Here is a 17,999-nt window from a genome sequence, read left to right as displayed (position 1 = left end):
TTTGGTACCCTTGTGAGGGGAACCAAAATAGTAAACACACACACGCCTCATTATGTTTATTAAAGTCCAAATATTCCGAGCAAGTTCGGCCCCTCCTTTCCAGCATCACTTTGGAGGATGACGCTATTTAAGCCGTTTGACATCAAGTCACTCCTAGTGTGAAGATGACAACGAGTAGATCATCCTCGGGTGTCACTCAGGTGCTCCACCTGATGCTTGCCCTGACAGCCGGCGGCGGTTTGACCCCTCCCAGCGAAAAGCTGCTGATCGGCTTCCAGGCTCCTCGGAACTCGTCGTATCCCTTCAGTGCGCAGCGGCTGGGCTCTGCGATCCAGATCGCCGTGGACAAGGTGAACATCAACCCGTCCTTCTTGGGAAACTACAGCTTGGGTTTCGTCTATACGGACACAGCCTGTAGCCCCAAGTTGTCCTTAGGGGGCTTCATTCAACAAGTGTGGAGGGACAATGTGTCCGCCGTTTTTGGTCCAGCGTGTCCTGAAGAAGCTGAGGTACGCCTTTTTGGACTTATGTGGTTCTATTTAAGATGCTACTAATATATTTGTGTAAAGGTAACCGGCCTGATGGCGTCGACGTGGAGCATCCCGATGTTCGGTTTTGTGGGACAGTCGTCCAAGATGGATGACGACAAAGTGTACGACTCGTACGTCAACGTGGTGCCGCCGCTCAAGAGGAGCTCCGAAGTGCTGGTGAAGACTTTGGAGTTCTTCGGGTGGACGCACGTGGCCATGATTGGCGGCGGCTTGGACTCCAACACCTGGGACAAAGTGGACGCGCTGTGGACGACGGTGGAGACGCAACTGAGGTCAAAGTTCAAGTTGACCGCCGCCGTCCAATTCGACACCGGCGACACGCATTTGGTTTACTGCAACGTCAAGTACATCGCAACTGTAGCCAGAGGTGATGATTCACTTTTAGATGATTATTATTTATTTATTTATTTATTTATTTTTGACACGTGTGTTGGTGTGCGGTGCAGTGATCGTGGTCCTGACCAACAAGGAAGACTCGTCGGCGCTGCTGCTGGAGGCGGAGCGTCAGGGTTTGATGGGCGGCGACTACGTGTTCTTCTTGGTTCAGCATTTTGAGGTCAGTGGCGGCGTGGTGAGTGAAAATCACAATCTCCATCCAATAGAAAATAATCCAAGCTAATTCAAAATTAGCAACATTAACTGCTTCCAAGGTGAGAATCGGGTTTTAATGTTTTTCACTGAGCAGGACAACGTGTGGAAATACTCAGCGGACAGCCAAATGAATCAAACGGCCCTCCGAGCCTTCGACATGACTTTCATCATTGGCCAGAAGTCGTACGACGGCTACGAGTACTATGACTTCTTTGAGCAGGTGTATGAGAGACTCAGAGGACCTCCATTCCACAGCAACCTGACATCTGAACGAGAGGTAAAAAGATGGAAAAGGAGGAAAAGAAGGAATATTCATTGCATCCGTTTCAGGTGAGCACCTACTCGGCCTACCTGCACGACGCCGTGCTGCTCTACGCCATGGCTCTGAAGGAGGTCTTGAAAGACGGCAAGGATCCTCGCGACGGACGTCAGATTCTGGAGAAACTGAACAACAACAAGAATAGCATTCGCTTTTATGGTAAACGAGCTTTTACATTTCAAACGACGACACGCTGAGCGAGACTCCTCTCGCAGGAGCTTCGGGACTGGTCCACTTTGATGAGGACGGGGAGAGGAACTTGGACTATTCCATTTACGACCTGCAGTACTCCAGTGACACCGCCGCGTTTGTCCCCGTCCTCCATTTTGACAGCCACACCAAAAGCATACGGTATTAAAAACTTCATCAGAGTTGAGCTGTAAAACAAATATGGCTAGAATATCAAATGTGGATTTCAGGCCGACGCCCATGTTCACCGCAGTGACCTGGCCCAAAGGACGACCTCCGGCCGACAACCCCGAATGCGGCTTCAACAACGAGCTGTGCGAATGGCTGAGTAATGGTACGCTTCTGTTTGTGTAGAAAGGGGAGGGGCGAGCAGTTACAGGGAGAAGACCACTACTAACCTCACACCCCGGTGTCATGTAAGACATGGCCCTTCTGGCTCTGCTGGTCACGTTCCCCGTCGTCGGCGTGTTGGCCGTGCTGGGCCTCGGCGTCCTGGTGCTGCAGAAGCTGCGCTTACAGAGCAGCTTAGAGGACTCGCGTTGGTGGCTCATCGACTACGGTGACATCACCATCATCAGAGAGGCGTCGGTACTTACCTTTGTCGTCAAATGTAGCATATTGTTTTTGTGGCTTTGGTTTGAGTGGTCTTCTTCTAGGGGGTCCAGGCCAGGTCACTGAGTACCACCAGGACTCTGAGTGGCAGTGGAGGTTCGCGTTCGACTTTGTCCAACAGGAGTTACTGCTTCAAGGACAAAATGGGCAAAGAGCATGTCTACACCACCATTGGACTCTACCAGGTACTGAAGTAGACTAAAATCCAATGAAAAAGAAATCAATAATCCTGTCTTTGACTTTTCTGACGCAGGGAAATTACGTGGCCATTAAGTATCTCAAGAGAGACGTTTGCGAGAAACTTCAGGGGGCCTCCATCCTCACCGAATTCAATGTGGTAACCTACTTTTCGGTAACCCGCCGCTAATTCCGCCTCGCTAAATCGTCTAAACCTCTAAGACAGATGAAGGAGATGAAGCACGAGAACCTGGTCCAGTTCTTCGGCGCGTGTGTGGAGCCGCCAAAGGTCTGTCTAGTCATGCAGTACTGCAGCAAGGGCAGCTTGAAGGTCGGTGAGATGCGGTCTTCTGAAAAAAATAATACAAATAAAGAGTAGTGTCGTTGTTTGCAGGATGTTTTAAAAGCTTCCGACGTGGAGCTGGACGGGATGTTCAAGCTTTCTTTTGCTTACGACATCGTCAACGTTGGTATCGCTTTTCGCCCGTTGTCTTGAGAACCCGCTTTGACGTGACACGTGTTGCCTCTTGCAGGGAATGGACTTCATCCACAAGAGCAGGCTCAAGTTCCACGGAAACCTAAAGACCAGCACCTGCATGGTGGACAGCCGGCTGCAGGTTAAACTCTCCGGCTTCGGACTGTGGGAGTTTAAATACGGCAGTAAAGGCAACCGGGGTCCGCCGGGAACTCCCAAATATGACGGTTAGAGGAAATGTTTGAAGTCCTAACATGCGAGAAAGTTAGATGCAAGAAAGATTGGACCCAAATTAGAACCACATATACGAGACATTTCAAATCATTGCACGGGAGCAAAGTTTGGTGAATGCCTGCAAAACCCAAACTACAACCACAAGAATGTTTTGGAAATCCAGCCTCTGAAGAATGTGAGCAACTAACGAGTGACCTGATGTTTCAGGGTTGTTTTGGACGGCTCCGGAGCTTTTGAGACAAATCAACACAGATGTCAACGGGACCCCCAAAGGGGATATCTACAGCTTTGCTATCATCCTGTGGGAGCTCATGTACAACTCTAAGGGCGGGCCATACCATGACTTCAACATGGAGGCCAAAGGTTGCTCTGAAAATATTTAGGCTTCATTTTTCTAGTCAATTACAATTGTCAACTTGTCTCCGTAGAGATCATCAATGGGCTGCGGGGGCCCTTCTGCGGCGAGCCCCTCAGACCGGCTCTTTCTGAACTGTGCGATGAAAACATCAACTCGCTGATCAGGATCTGCTGGAATGAAAATCCAGAACACCGACCACCGTTTAGGTCCATTCTAAGACAGCTGAGGGAGGCCAGCCCGGAGAGGTCCCAATATTGTTTTTCCTTCCTGCTATCACTGGCGGCGCTAGGATGGTTTTTTTTGGGGGTGGCTAGGGGGCACCAAGAATATCTCAGGGAGGGGAGTGCAAATTATACAAATATTCCTCAAAATTTGCTCTTTTCAATTATTTTACAAACAAATGTTGAGTGCTTTTTCCCTTCCACGCTGCAGCCATTCAAACATTCTTGACAACATGGTGGAGAAGTTAGAAAAATACGCCAATCACCTGGAGGATGTGGTGGAGGAGAGGACCAATCAACTGGTCGCCGAGAAGAGTCGCACAGACAAGCTTCTTTCCAGCATGTTGCCGAGGTAACCACGTTGACGACCGAGTCCCCTCGATGGCGACGCCTCGTCTGGTCTCGTAGGTACATCGCGGACGAGCTGATGGCGGGAAAATCAGTGGAGCCTCGTAGCTACGACGTGGTGAGCATCTTCTTCTCCGACATCGTGGGCTTCACCTCCATGTGCGCCGTCAGCTCGGCCATGGAGGTGGTCATGTTCCTCAACGACCTCTACAGCCTCTTTGATGACATCATCCAGATGTACGACGTCTACAAGGTGCCTGGAAAAAAGTTTTTGTATTTTGTTACTCGTAGTTGTTGACGAGCTCGTCTTCCAGGTGGAGACCATCGGTGACGCCTACATGGTGGCCAGCGGTCTTCCCATCACCAACGGCCAACAGCACGCCGTGGAGATCGCCACCATGGCCTTGCACTTCCTGAGCGCCATCAAACGCTTCCGGATTCGCCACATGCCCACGGAGAGCCTGGCCATCCGCGTCGGCATCCACTCGGGTGAGAGCTCATGGAAAAAGAGATGAAGCCAAAAAGATGGCAGCGTTTTTTTTTCCAGGTCCAGTTGTTGCCGGCGTGGTCGGGAGCACGATGCCTCGCTATTGTTTATTTGGCGATACGGTCAACATGGCTTCTCGAATGGAAAGCAACAGCTTACGTGAGACAGCTAGCAAAAAAAAAAATATTTGCTTAGCAAACAATTACCTGACTGTACACAAATGACCTACTTCCTGTTTCATCAGCCTTGAAGATTCACATCTCACAGTGCACCGCTGACATTCTGGTCCAGGTGGGCTCATTCGAGCTTGAGGAGAGGGGACATATTGAAATGAAGGTGATTTGAACACATGGGCTTGTGTATAACACCCGTGTGCTAATATTCAGAACTTTTTTTTGCGTCAGGGTAAAGGCTGCCACAAGACCTACTGGCTGTTGAGCAAACAAGGTTTCGACCCTCCTCTACCCAGCGCTGCAAAGGCGGACTCAAGCCTCCAGGGGGCAGCAGAGGTACACCCGACACCCATCCGCATCTTCTTTTGTTGTGTTTTTCGAATGGCCTGTTTTTTTGTTTTTTTGTGGTGTCAAGAAAACTGGAGTGTGCAGCGTCAAGAAACCTACCGGGGAGGACGTCGCCTTGGTTCCAGTGGACATTTAGTCGACCCGGGACACCAGATTTATATTCTTTTAATATTTATTTCATTTCCAAATGGGCTTCGAGACATGTACTTGAAATTTAGAACATATCATTTGTGTTGATTAGGATGACCAACAGGAGAGGTGGAGATACTCCTGGACAACAAACAACAAAAGACACGCACAATTACACAACATACACGCGATGTGTGCAAATTCAAATGCATTGTGACGATCCAGGTGTATTTACCGATAATGTGACCTTGATTGGCCGATCCGTTAGCTGTGAAGACAATTGTGATTTATATTATTTGCCATTAATTGAAGCATTTTAGTTGTTGATTTTTTTTCCAATGAGTACCGAACTGTACCTCTGATGTAAAATTCAGCGGTCAAGATACCACCGTGTGTCTCAGCTTTGGATGCCAGTCTCCTGGCTGGACATGGACTCTTCACACGGGAGGAAATGCAGCTTTAAGGAAAGTTTTGTTTAACCGAGACGTTCAGACTCACGGGTTGGCAGACGAGTCGTTCGCTGTCGCAAACGTAGACCTCGCAGTGGAGCCACACGGTGGACAACTTCTCCTGACCCCTAAAGCGGAACGAGTTGAACTTGAAGGTGGAGCGGCCATCTTTGGCGTTCTCGAAAATGTTCACGGTGTCATCAGATGGGCAGCTGGAAGGACACAATGAAAGATTTATGTTACATCGCAGAAAAAAACCAAAAAAAAAACAAGCTTGGTCACTAGTTGCTAGGCAGACTTCCCATTTCCATACCTGTTGATGATGAGGCTCCACCTCCTCCTATCTGTGGAGTATGGTGTCGGCGTGGCCCAACAATTTTCGATGACCACGCGGAAACGTCCACTCAGTCCTTTGGCCTCCACACCGACAAAGACCTCTGATCCGATCTCGGAGGTGTCAATAACGTACGGCGCCTCTTTGGCATACAGGAACTTGGCGTTCTGGGGGGGCGGGCAGAAAGTTGGACTGTCAAAGGTCTTTCCAGGATTGGGAAAACTCACCGTGAACACGCCCATGGACAGCTGTGACATAAAGGAGCCCAAAGTTCCGTTGCTGACGTAGACGGTGGCCACTCTGGAAAAACATCCGACACTTGAGTCCAAACTCATTCCAAGACCTGGACCAGGTGCTTACTGACCTCTGACTGAAGACGGCGTTGTTGACCAAATAAGTGGCTCGGTACACGCAGCTGAAGGTGTAGTTGACCGGCTGGTTCCTGAGCGTCAGGGATGTATCGTTGGACACTACCCAGTTCAAGAAGATGTAGCGGGCATCTTTGCCAGGGATGTACTGGACCACAATGTGGGGAAAACACAAAGCCACGTTGGGATTGGAAGAAATTCTTTGGGCACTTGTACCCAATTCTAACCCAAAGCAACTTAGCCCTTCCACTCCTAACCCAACCCCTAAGTTAATTTTTTCTGGTATGTGCGGGGGCGAGGGGGTGCGCCATGAGATATTAAACAAGGTTGCATGACTTTGAGAATCTCTGTTGTACTTCTCCATCTGCTGTGTTTGTCCGATCAAAGTGGGTCAAGCAGCAGTGTGTTGTAATGTTGGCTGATTTTGGCCATCATTCAAAAGTCGTATTGGGTTAGGTCTGAGTGCGCGCAGGAGGTGAGCTATTTGGCAGTAGCCACGGAAGAAGAAAAATAAAGTTTCCTTTTAAAGCCATTGCAAAAACATGGAAGTGCAATACTGTGTCATCCAGATGGTGCCTGACTGACAAGCCTCAAACTGAGCTCCAACACGGCCAAAAATCGTGTCTGCGGGGGGGGGGGGGTAATATTTAGCGCAACGGCGTGCTAGCATACGACCCGCTCGCTTCACCTCCGACTGAGTACCGCAGTATGAGTGGTTCTTGGGCGTCAGGTCAGGAATGATGAAGCGGTAGTAACCAGAGCTATGCACGCCTGTAGAGCACACGCCCCCCAGAGAGAGCTGCTCCATCTCCCAGCCGTACGGACACTCGGGCACGTTGGCGATAATGGCGTTGGGGAAGCACGACACCATCACGTAATCTGACACGTCGGACAAAGAAACGCGCTGTTTAGTGAGCATCCTGGGGCGGCGGAATCACTGCCCCAAATGACGGCGAAAGGTCGGGTAGGACACATCAATTGAAATATTTCTTCTTGTTGCTAGATGAATGTCATGAGGAACAATTATTTGACAAACTAAAAATCCAAAGTCATTTTACCTGCTTTCTGGGGAACACAGGTCAACACCACAGGAAGCATCGCGAGGAGCAAAGCGGCGGCCATGATCCCACGCAGGACGCAAATGCAAATATTTTGGGAGACTGTTCACCTGTGTGCTGTCCCTAGCATTTTATGTACTCTCCGTGACGGAGGTGGTCCACGTTCCCACTCGGAGAGCCTCCATTGTGGGCCCGCCAACAAAAAGCCTTCTGTGCTGCTCGGACATTCACTTTTAAATGACTGTCATCTCTCGGGACGCTTGCTCAGCCACTTTTTTTTTTTTTTGCAAAGATGGACCTGATGGAAATGTGCCACTTTGCGGCAACAATAAAAAGAATCTTTGACGACATTGACGAAAGGCATACAAAGTTCCAAAATATTCATACACGCAATTTTGCTTAAGATTGGAATGAGAGAATCAAGACTCCTACGAAGATCTCACGGCAGCTGATTAACATCAAAATGAGTCCCGTCGATAGCATCTAACGGAAGCTCGAGTTACAGGTCATTTGAGTTACTAAAAGAACCAAAGTGTGGCTGATTCTAGGACACATTCACTTTTTTATTGATTCTATTGGAGTACAGCAGACGTGTGTTATTATGTCAGTGGAGTGCTTGAGTTCACAAAAATTACAAGAAATAATCAAAACACGGAGATCATTTTTATATACACAATCCTGTACAATGGAGTTAATAAATAGTGTGAGGATTGAGCTCGGTGTTAGCTTTTGGGAACTTGGCACGTCCAGCTTGTGTGTTCCTTCTGGTAAATAAAATCCCTCCTGGAAGACAACCAAGTCGGAGTTAGGTCACGTCGACATGAGGAGAAACGAAATATTTAGTTAGGAAATGATTGTAATCTTGTCTCGTAATAATACTCACTCTCTCCTGCGTGGGGCGATATTCTCTCGGCACAGAAGCCCCTCGTCGCAGGGGCAGATCTGGTTGATGCTGAACGCCAGGCCGCCGTCGGGGACGTAGCAGCCGTCGCCGCTCATCAGCCGCCGTTTGCACACGCGCTCGCCGTGGTGGCGTGCGCAGCACATGGATGCCCCGCAGTCGCGGTCCACCTTGCATCGTGCACCTGGGGGATTCAAATTGAATTTCCAAATAATAATACTTTGATTGAAAAGTAGGTCACTTACCCTCTTGCCCATCGGGAATGCTGCGGTGGCATTTGCCGAACATGCAGCTGAGGCCTCGCACGCATTGGGCGTCCCTGCGGCAGTAGTGCCCCTCCCCGCGGAGGGGGACGCATAGGCCGAAGTGGCGGTCGCAGGAAAACCCTCGCCCGCAGGTCCTGTCGTGGTGGCACATCGCCTGTGGACAAGCGTGACCTGTGTTCAGGACTTTGGGGAAAATTAGAACACAAGAAATACATCTTACTTACCGTGGTGGATCTGGCAGGGGGCGCGACGTCCCGAATAGCCCCGGTCCCGTCTTTGGGTGGACTGTGGGGCATGTTTAGCATCCACGCCCAAATGTGCGCCTCGGTCCGAGCGAAGCACAGACACAGGCTCGCCATCCACACGCTGGGCAACATGGCTAACAAAATGGAGAGCGAGTCGGGAGTTTTTCGACTTGGCGTCTTGGAGGTTCAGCAAGTGACAGTGACCGAGCTCCTCTTTCACTTTTATAAGACTTTAAGTCGACCCCCCTGTGGGTAACCCCGGCCCCCTCCCAATGGGCTGTTTGTTCAAGTAGCGAGGGAGGAGGAGACAATTAGTTGTTAATGGATTAGCTAAAACAACAAGTCACCGCCCGACGTCCCCCCTAAAGTTGGGAACGACCACAAGAGCTACTAGTCACTGTGTGACTCCCCCCAAAAACAATCTGGAGACCTAAACCCCTAGCGCCCGCCCCCCTACCTCAGACCCCATGCCGAGAGCAATTTGCAAGAGTGCACCCTACAGACGACCCCATGATCTCATTAAATGTAATTACCATCAGCTATTAGTTCTCAGGGGTGGGGTGGGGGGTTGACGGGGGTCAATGGGGGGAGGTATAAATGGGGTTGAGGAAAAACTCATTTTTCTTAGCAAAGTAATCACACTTCAATTCTAACAGATGTATTTGCCTGCATCCCTCATTTCCTAAAACAAATCCAAACGTTTTTAGCAATGCTTTTGTTTGCTAGCCGTTGATTAGCATTCAGTACTTTCCCTCAGACTGATGCCAGGATAAGTCCAGGACTTCTTTGCATATCGTTGACGGCAGACAGAGGTGATCGCTATCCTCCGCCGGCTACTTAAATCCTTTATCAAAACATGCTAACACAGACTAATGACGTAATTGCTGCTCAATTAGGTGACACAATGGCCGCAACTGGACCCATTAGCAATATGTAAATATGGCCTCCATGACTGAAAAGATGAAATTCTACATATTGTAACAAAGATAGAAATGCTTTGTAGGGATGTTATTTTACAAACACGAATTAGGATTCAAATTTCACAATGTCAATTCTCTTCCTTATTTTTGTTGTCCGTTCGTAGTGACACCGAGATGGCCGCCGCTTGTATTTGTTTAGCCGGCAGATAAGTGTGAACATGCTCCCCCAGGGTTTGTGACTCCGCTAATGACCTCCGTAATGAACGTGCTCCCTTTTCTCAATCAACATGCTAGCGAGGCGGTGCAATTGGGAGAGAAGGGGGGGGGGGGGTATGTAACAAAACAACCTTCGGGGCAGGGTGATCTTTGCCCATTGTAATGGACCTTGACCCCCCGCGGGGAGCCATGAATGCTGACCACAGGGGCGAAGATGCTGAGAGGACTCACCCCCCAATTTACCCGCCTTGCAAATCAAAACAATGCACATTTGTACATTGTTGCACAATTTAAACTAAAAGCGCACTCGGTATTATCTTTAAGATAAATCTGAAAAAATCCGTTTTAAGTTAATTTATAATTTGTAGTGTTTTATTTAATCCTCTCATGTGAGCGCTGTCTTTCGTCTCGGTCGACTCGGTATTCTCGATAGCCTGTTTCCAATTGGGACAAGAAAGGCGAATGTGATTCCTGCCGTAATGGGAAACAGCCCCGACAAAATTCCCCTGTGCCAAAATTGAAACGGCGCGAGGGCGAAGAGGACAACGTGGAGTTAACAGTCGTAAATCAATGAGGCTTCCATCAAAACTCTGACGGCACAGCAACAGTGAGTCAACAACAGGCGACCCAGAAAAGTCTTCAGACATTGTTTTGGTCATTTGGATCATATTTGTATGAGTTACAGTGAGCCACCCAAAACAAAGGAACACATTTGCTGATCAATAAGCTAATATAAATTAGCCAGGTTGGGTTTTGACACTCCCACCTGACTTTGAATGGCCTCCACTTGTCATCTTTGATGCATTACGTGATCTCCATCATGGTCCATATGGTGTTTTGGTGTCAGCAAAACATGTTTTCTTCCAAAATATCATCACGTTTGTTTGGCTTCACACGAGGGGGGTAGCCCCTCCCAGACTCCTCATTTTTTTGGCCCACTTCTCCTGAATGAGGAGAAAAAAAAAAAGCATAAATATTTCCTTCCTCTTTCAAACAGTCAGAGAGAGAGAGAGAGAGAGAGAGAGAGAGAGAGAGAGAGAGGGAGAGAAAAAAAGAGAGTCTCCTCACTCGAGCTGTTTTGTCAACTCTCCCGCTGTCATGGAGCCGCCGTCCCAGATGTTCTTCTGAAGGAGCACGGAGCAAAGCTGCAAGGGCAAAAACCTTGGCTGAGGAGAAGGAAAGCGACCGCAGGCGGTGAAGCCCAGTGGAAGTCGAGACGTGGGACTGACGACGAGACGGGCGGAGATGGAGCTTGGCGGACTTCTCCTCGTATGTCTTCTCCAGGTTCAGTTGGGGACCCTGTGGACTCGTGAAGGTAAGCCTAGCCACGAACCCATTTCCAGAGTTTATTGGAATTCAAGTAAGAAAACAACAAATGCCATGACTTTATTTCCAAAACTTAGAATTGTCCTGAACCCAAAAACTGAGCCCAACCCCTCAACACAAAAGCAAAATCCAGAAAGTCTCAAATTATGATTTATTAACATTTTTTTTTTGCCAACTCCTACAGCGAAGGTGTCCTGTGTACTACTTACCTTCCTGCATGTACAGTATGTATTTCTGTTCTCCTTGGAGATTCTATATTTTTAGCCAGACCCCGTTCTTCTGCTCCTCCTCCAACAAATCAGCGATGCTCCACTTTCCTCCTCTGGCCTCCCTCGTGATCACCATCAGAGATTCTGTTCTCATACCTGCCAACAACACGATATGCGATATTGATTTTTAACTCATTCACTCCTATTGACGGCTATAGACGTCTAATATCCATTTTATGCAGGTAGTTAATGAGTTGAAAAAATGTATATTGCATTTAGTGAAGTTATTTATTCCCAGGATAAACAGCCAGACATTTTTGAATCCCAGTCAAATTATGTCCTCTTGCCAAATTCTATCACGTGAATACAGGCGTGAGTGAGCTCAAGTTCCTTTTCCAGTTTCAACATGTTATAATAATAATGATTCATTCAATTTATGTAGTGGTTTTCAAGGACTCAAAGACGCTTATGACTTAAGCTGCTTTGTGACTTCAGCCCACGCCAAGAGCACCTCTGGATATTTCGTAATACACATCAGACACTCTTCTACAATATGACTTTGCACATTCAAGATAGATTTTTTTTTTTTTTAGTTCTGAAAAACTTGAAGTGCCCTTCACACATTCTTTTTTCAAGTGCCTTCACCTCATTTTAGAGGAAATGTTTTTATCATCCGTGGATTTGTGGGCTTCCAAACAGCCGGAAAGAACATCAGCTTTTGTTTTCCGCCAAGACATTTGCTTTCGTTTTTCTTTGCGTGTTGTAAGATGTTTGAAAAAAAAAAAAGGTGAAAATGCTGCTTGTTTAAATGTCAACAGAATTGACTGATGAATCATTTTTGAGACACAGCAGAGATCCAGTTTTCCTAAAAGATGAACTTTTAGCGGCACCTAGTGGTGGGGTAGGACATTACAGTTAAATCACAATTGTAAACAAATGTGGAAGAAGCCCACCAAGAAGTTTGAAGATCAATTTCAGTTGTAGCATAAACTCTGGGACTCAAATATGCTAATTAGGCAATCGTTTTACGAGCATCTCCATTACATAATCACACACGCCTGCGCATAAATTAAAAGTTGCAGTGCTCCACCTTAAAAAGTTGACTCCGTCTCTGGAACGCAACCCAGTTTAGCCAATAAAAAACAGATGTACCAGCACCATACCAAGGGTGTCCGTGTAGCTTTAAAGCTCCTCTCACACTTTTTGTTCAAGTCAACTTTCTCACATGATGGAATTTCTTATCGCAGAGAGCGAGACCGGCCTCCGACGGCTGAGAGGCCCTCGCAACGTTCCGCCGCAGGCAGGACGACTGGACATCACTTTCCTGCCTGACAACATGACCCAAATAGTGGTGAGAAGCCAATTATGAAATATCTCCATCCAGTTATGTTCAGTCGTGCCGATTTGAGCCCTAACCTGAACGTCTTGCCTCACACGACGGTTAAGTGTGTTGTACTTTTCCCTTTGTTTGATCCAAATGGAAAAATAGAGCAAAGGTCCTGCCAGATGACATGTGAACCATTACCAATGATGACTCACTTGGACACAGATGACTTCTGGATGTCCAAAGTGCTTGTTTAAAGGGAGGGAGTGGGATTTAACAATCATGCAGCTGCAATGCCAGTGAATGCCCCTCACCTAGGAAGCCCCCTCCCTTCCTGGAAATGTCCATGCAAAGACAAAAAAATGGGTCGCTGGTTGTATGTGGAGCAACTGCGTTTAAGCGTTCTACTTTTCATCCTTCTCCTTCCGCCATAATAATGCTGTCTCACCGGTATGTCTTCAGGAGGACTCGCAACGCTACTACAGCTGGCAGAGTTTCGGCCCCAACGACAGGCGCACCCGAGACTTGTGGGTGGACTTGGATTCGTTGCACAAGAGCCAAGTCCGAATCCATGGCATCCTGTCCAATGCACATCAGAAGGCGGCGGTGAGAGACGTGGCAAATGCTAACTTGAAAACATTTCCCTGATAATGTTTTTGTTTAAATTCCAGAGGGTGGCGCTTTCATTTGACTTTCCATTTTATGGACACTACTTGAGACAAATTATCGTCGCGACTGGTGGTGAGTTTTAGCATCGACCCAAATCTGTGCCATGAGATTTTTCTTTTTTGGACACAAAAGATGTGAAGTTCTTTTCTCATCCCGCAAGGTTTCATCTTCATGGGGGAGATCACCCACCGCATGCTAACTGCCACTCAATACATCGCCCCACTCATGGCCAACTTTGACCCCAGTTTCTCCATGAACTCCACCGTGAGGTATTCCGACAACGGTAAGCGTGGGAAATGGAGGGGAATGTGTTACCAGTGTGACCAGAGAGGGCGCTGTGGTGTGTGTCCAGGTCATCTGTTTGTGGTCCAATGGGACAAAGTACGATTAAAGGACCGAGAGATCGAAGGAGCTTTCACGTTCCAGGCGGCGCTGCACAAAAACGGAACCGTGGTGTTTAACTACCGAGAGGTGAGTTTGTTCTTCGCACCTGTCGTCCAAATACACTCAACAATTTTGTTGTCCAGATCCCGGTGCCGGTGGAGGGGATTAACTCCACAGAGCATCCCGTCAAAGTGGGAATGTCGGACGCGTTTGTGGCCTTAATCCCATCTACGGAGATTGCAGGTCATCTTTCAACTTCCTGTCAAGGCAAAATGTTTGTGAGCAGAATTGTCCCCATTAGCTGTTAGCAAAGTAGTTGTCACGGTTGGAATGGAGCAGGGCGACCAAGTGCAGCTCGGACCAGGGTTTATTGGAGGAACCAAAGACAGACTCTGCAAACTGACATGACTTAACAAAACGAGAACATGACTGACTAACCGAAAACAGACTTGAAAAACGACAGGGACCAAAAAAGACATGAAGACGACACGACAACAAAACAACAGCAACCGCAACAAAAAGACAATGATCCGACCGGGGGGGGGCATGAGGGGCAGACAGGACTTATGTACATGACAGGTAACAAGAGGCAGGTGAGAATAATCAAACTAATCAGGGGCACACAGGAGGGGAGGGGCGAGCACACAGACCGAAACCATGACAACAGACACATGCTGGAACGAACGGCTGGGTACGAGACGTGACAGTAGTCCTGGTCGTAGCATCTTTACGGTACTAGCGCAAAAAAAGACGGACATCTTAGAGAAGGCTTTTGTCTTAAAGATGCAAAGCAGAGGACCATCTACGAGTATCACCGGGTTGAAATCAACACCAGCACCATTGCCAGCGGATTGGCTTTTGAATTCACGCCGCTGGCAAGTATGTAAAAAAAAAAAAACATGGCAGGAAAAGACGCCATCGGGTCCAGTAACTTGTTTCACCTTTCAGCTTGTCTTCAACACACGTCCTGTGATCTCTGCTTGGGGTCCAACCTGACAAGCGGGTGCGGGTGGTGCAACACGCTTCAAAGGTACGACGGCGGTGGTCCAAATTGCAAACCCCCCCCAAAGTAACTCCGGCTTCCGCTTCAGATGCTCAGATGGAATCGACCGTCTTCGACAGGAGTGGCTGGATTACAACTGTCCCGAAGAGGTGAGAGACTCGTGAAGCCTCCACGTTGTCGATGTTCTTCAGATGAGTCACGTGATATATGGCGCTCAGGCTGAAGGCAAATGCGAGGACTATTACACGGCGTCGCCTGAAGACCCCACATTATACTCCTCGTACTCGTCGGCTGCTCCGACGTCATCTTCGGCCGAGTTCCACGACGACGTGGTCACCAGGGGTGAGTTGAGTGGTCTCTCGTCTCTGATCTCCAGGAGGTCTGGAACATTTTCCATGGCTGACTCGCCCCAAAACAGAACCTCGGGACCACACAAGGATGACTGAGAATGCGGCCATCATCGCCGGTGTGGTGGGGGCTCTCGTGCTAGTTGTGGCGCTAACCTTGCTAGCTGTGTACTACATCAACACGCACCCTACGTTGGCGCCGCCCTTCTACCTCATGCAGGTGTCAACATACGTCACAGACACTTTCATTTTTTAAATTTCGCTCTAATGACTTGACTGTCGGTATGTACCGCAGCGACGGAGCAACAACTACTGGCCCGCTACGAAGTTCCGCAACCAGGACTGCCCGTCGAGCTACGGCGAGGTGGAGCTGACGGGTCATGAGAAGGAAGGTTTCATCGAGGCGGAACAGTGCTGCTGAAGGCCCCCATCTAGAGATGAACAGAAAATCCACTCACCAACTATTGGCAGCTCTTCCCGGCCTTCTTTGGGTCTCCTTGACATCGGCAAGGTCTAAAATGAAAAGAAGAATAACCCCATCAATCCAAAATAAAATGTCGATGGACAGACTGTATGATACTCTTCCCATCTGTGTTTTTAAATCTGACATTTTGGTTGTTACATGATATTACTGTAGATTATATAGATGAAGAAACTGGCATCCTTTCTGTGATGTTATTTTTCATGGTCAAATGTCTTATATTAAAAAATGGTTTCAGAGAGTTGAATGATTTCCCAACCTTCATGAAGCAAAGCATTTGCGCACAAAGCTTTTTTGCCGACTAAGCGTTCAGATATGGATGAAATGATGGAAATTCTGCCACCTTGCGGATAAGTATATAATTGTTCTGCCTGTCACTATACAGTGCGTCACATGTGCCGTAAATTCATGATTTTAAAACTAACGGATAATGTTCTTCAGCATTCCTGATCTTCTCTCACAACACAGTGATTGTGAATCACTGGTAATGGAAACTTTATGCACGTTTCCCTTTTCAAAACAATTCCTGGGTGTGTTCATTTGTCTATTGAGATGCTTCATTATATTAATTACTCCTAGTGTTCCATCAAAATGGAGCAGAGTGTAGAATAGATACATTTACAAGATAAATGATTAACTAAAGATTTCATTGGTGTTTATGATCTCCATTTGATAAGTGGATAGACTCTCGAGACATACGGTTTCTATATGTGACATTAAAGTCAATTGCATTAAAAAAAAACAACATAAACAGTCAATTATATAATATCGCCCTTAAAAAAAAAAAAAAAAAGATTCAAGTAGAAGATGTTGAAAAAGAGGGGGCACCCGGATTTGAACCGGGGACCTCTTGATCTGCAGTCAAATGCTCTACCACTGAGCTATACCCCCGGTTACTGACGCTTAATAGATTAAACATTAAATCGATAGCTACCAAGTGTTTCGGCACGGTATTACGTCTAACTATCGTAAACTATCCTTCGACTCGACCTTTAACCGCTTTGTTTAAAACATAGTACAAAAAATAAGCGTTTAAAACATAGTACAAAAAATAAGCGTAGTACCACAAGCGTCCAGCAAATGGCAGCATAATACATACTGTGTACGCAGATTTTAAATGCCATGCTGCGGGGCAAAATTACACGTACACGTAAGACACTGGACTGCAAAACTACGTCAATTAATGGGTGCCCTGACGTTTTGAATTGCTCTGTTGCCCTCTTGTGGTCAAATTCTGAAGCGCATGCTTAAACCATTCCTAAAATAAAATTAAAAAACTTAGTATTATAAAATAAAATGAATATATGATATGAATAAAATATGTAAGAGATTTTAATATATTATTTTGTTATATCATGTCTTTTATTATTATATATACTGTTACATCATGAATTCCGTTCTATCATAGATTTAGTTTTATTATTTATTTTATTTTATTATTTGATGTATTATTTTATTGTATTGAATTGAAGGTATATTTTAAATGTATATAATTTACATCATTTATGAATATTATTCCATTTTACATGGTTTTGCATTATATTAAGATTAACTAAAATAAAACAAAATAAACCATCAATTCAATTCAATATAATACATAAAATAATAAAAAATAAATAGTAAAACGAAAATACATTATATCACAAAATACTATTAAAATATCTAATATATTTCACTCATATAATATATTCTCATATCTTTATTTTATTTTATTATAGTACTTTTTAAATTTTATTTTAGTTTTCTTATATTATATTATGGTATAACCGCAAGGGGGCGACAGAGCAATTCAAAACATCAGCGCACCCATTAATTGACATGATTTTGCAGTCCAGTGTATTACGTGTACGTTTATTTTTGATCCGCAGCATTGCTATAAAATAAAATAAAACATCAATTAAAATAGTTTCGCAGTTGTGTATGATGTGTATGTATATTTTTGCCTCTAGCATGGCTCTTAAAGGGACGGTGAAGCGGGCCCAACACTGATAGGACTGTATTAAAAAAATGACGTCACTACAATCCAACCCTAAAAAAAAATATAACGCGTGGCACTGATGTGTATTAAAAAAATGTCACCCAAAAAACTCAGGTGATTAGAAGTCATCTCAAATGTTTACTTCAATATGTGAACGCCTCAAGTGCTGTAAAGTGCATTTATGATTTAAAAAAAAGTTGTACTTCGGCAAATAAAAGCTCACATTCATTTAATTGGCTTTAAGCAGAGTATTGGCATTGCATTACAAAGTTGTTTTTTTAAAACAATTTTGACTGCTCCTGATGCAGA

The 17,999-nt window shown here is 46.3% G+C and overlaps 4 protein-coding genes and 1 non-coding gene across 11 annotated transcripts; 2 read left to right on the top strand and 3 right to left on the bottom strand.

Annotated features, from left to right (window-relative positions):
* The first annotated feature begins 164 nt into the window (after positions 1-164).
* On the top strand, positions 165-5,219 carry gucy2g (guanylate cyclase 2g). Its single transcript, XM_085904615.1, has 22 exons — positions 165-509; positions 570-918; positions 998-1,107; positions 1,237-1,419; positions 1,473-1,620; positions 1,677-1,812; positions 1,881-1,984; positions 2,072-2,238; positions 2,307-2,447; positions 2,516-2,599; positions 2,666-2,770; positions 2,834-2,905; positions 2,973-3,141; positions 3,356-3,511; positions 3,577-3,751; positions 3,939-4,079; positions 4,136-4,328; positions 4,390-4,564; positions 4,623-4,721; positions 4,807-4,898; positions 4,967-5,071; positions 5,151-5,219. The coding sequence occupies exons 1-22, from the start codon at positions 165-167 to the stop codon at positions 5,217-5,219; spliced, it is 3,318 nt and encodes a 1,105-aa protein (XP_085760741.1).
* A 78-nt stretch (positions 5,220-5,297) lies between these two features.
* tectb (tectorin beta) lies at positions 5,298-7,491 on the bottom strand. Its single transcript, XM_085904614.1, has 9 exons — positions 7,422-7,491; positions 7,052-7,242; positions 6,360-6,511; positions 6,223-6,295; positions 5,975-6,162; positions 5,711-5,873; positions 5,569-5,647; positions 5,448-5,480; positions 5,298-5,353 (listed from the first exon to the last, which is right to left on the bottom strand). The coding sequence occupies exons 1-9, from the start codon at positions 7,483-7,485 to the stop codon at positions 5,298-5,300; spliced, it is 999 nt and encodes a 332-aa protein (XP_085760740.1). The 5' UTR covers positions 7,486-7,491.
* A 652-nt stretch (positions 7,492-8,143) lies between these two features.
* On the bottom strand, positions 8,144-14,745 carry LOC147039797 (dickkopf-related protein 3-like). Of its 5 annotated transcripts, none has more exons than XM_085903776.1 (9): positions 13,988-14,745; positions 11,505-11,660; positions 11,199-11,268; positions 11,038-11,114; positions 10,736-10,913; positions 8,813-8,967; positions 8,568-8,742; positions 8,305-8,506; positions 8,144-8,204 (listed from the first exon to the last, which is right to left on the bottom strand). In XM_085903776.1, the coding sequence occupies exons 5-9, from the start codon at positions 10,761-10,763 to the stop codon at positions 8,144-8,146; spliced, it is 621 nt and encodes a 206-aa protein (XP_085759902.1). In that variant the 5' UTR covers positions 10,764-10,913; positions 11,038-11,114; positions 11,199-11,268; positions 11,505-11,660; positions 13,988-14,745. The 5 variants fall into 5 exon arrangements, with proteins under 5 accessions (XP_085759902.1, XP_085759903.1, XP_085759901.1 ...); XM_085903777.1 differs by having other exon boundaries at positions 11,038-11,268; positions 13,988-14,140; positions 14,320-14,745; XM_085903775.1 differs by having other exon boundaries at positions 11,038-11,268.
* plxdc1 (plexin domain containing 1) lies at positions 11,051-15,946 on the top strand. 3 transcript variants are annotated; one of them, XM_085903774.1, is made up of 13 exons: positions 11,051-11,284; positions 12,752-12,855; positions 13,291-13,434; positions 13,500-13,569; positions 13,658-13,780; positions 13,850-13,968; positions 14,025-14,124; positions 14,665-14,760; positions 14,830-14,911; positions 14,973-15,033; positions 15,103-15,226; positions 15,303-15,451; positions 15,527-15,946. In XM_085903774.1, the coding sequence occupies exons 1-13, from the start codon at positions 11,215-11,217 to the stop codon at positions 15,650-15,652; spliced, it is 1,368 nt and encodes a 455-aa protein (XP_085759900.1). In that variant the 5' UTR covers positions 11,051-11,214; the 3' UTR covers positions 15,653-15,946. The 3 variants fall into 3 exon arrangements, with proteins under 3 accessions (XP_085759900.1, XP_085759899.1, XP_085759898.1); XM_085903773.1 differs by having other exon boundaries at positions 13,658-13,968; XM_085903772.1 differs by having other exon boundaries at positions 13,658-13,968; positions 14,952-15,033.
* A 585-nt stretch (positions 15,947-16,531) lies between these two features.
* Positions 16,532-16,603, bottom strand: trnac-gca (transfer RNA cysteine (anticodon GCA)). The gene has a single exon. It is a non-coding gene; the product is annotated as a tRNA-Cys (tRNA).
* Between the last annotated feature and the right edge of the window lie 1,396 nt (positions 16,604-17,999).

This window comes from Syngnathus leptorhynchus, chromosome 22 (assembly GCF_054491065.1).
Source record: "Syngnathus leptorhynchus isolate UIUO chromosome 22, UIUO_Slep, whole genome shotgun sequence".
Lineage (NCBI taxonomy): Eukaryota > Metazoa > Chordata > Actinopteri > Syngnathiformes > Syngnathidae > Syngnathus > Syngnathus leptorhynchus.
This window is presented reverse-complemented; position numbering and strand designations above follow the sequence as displayed.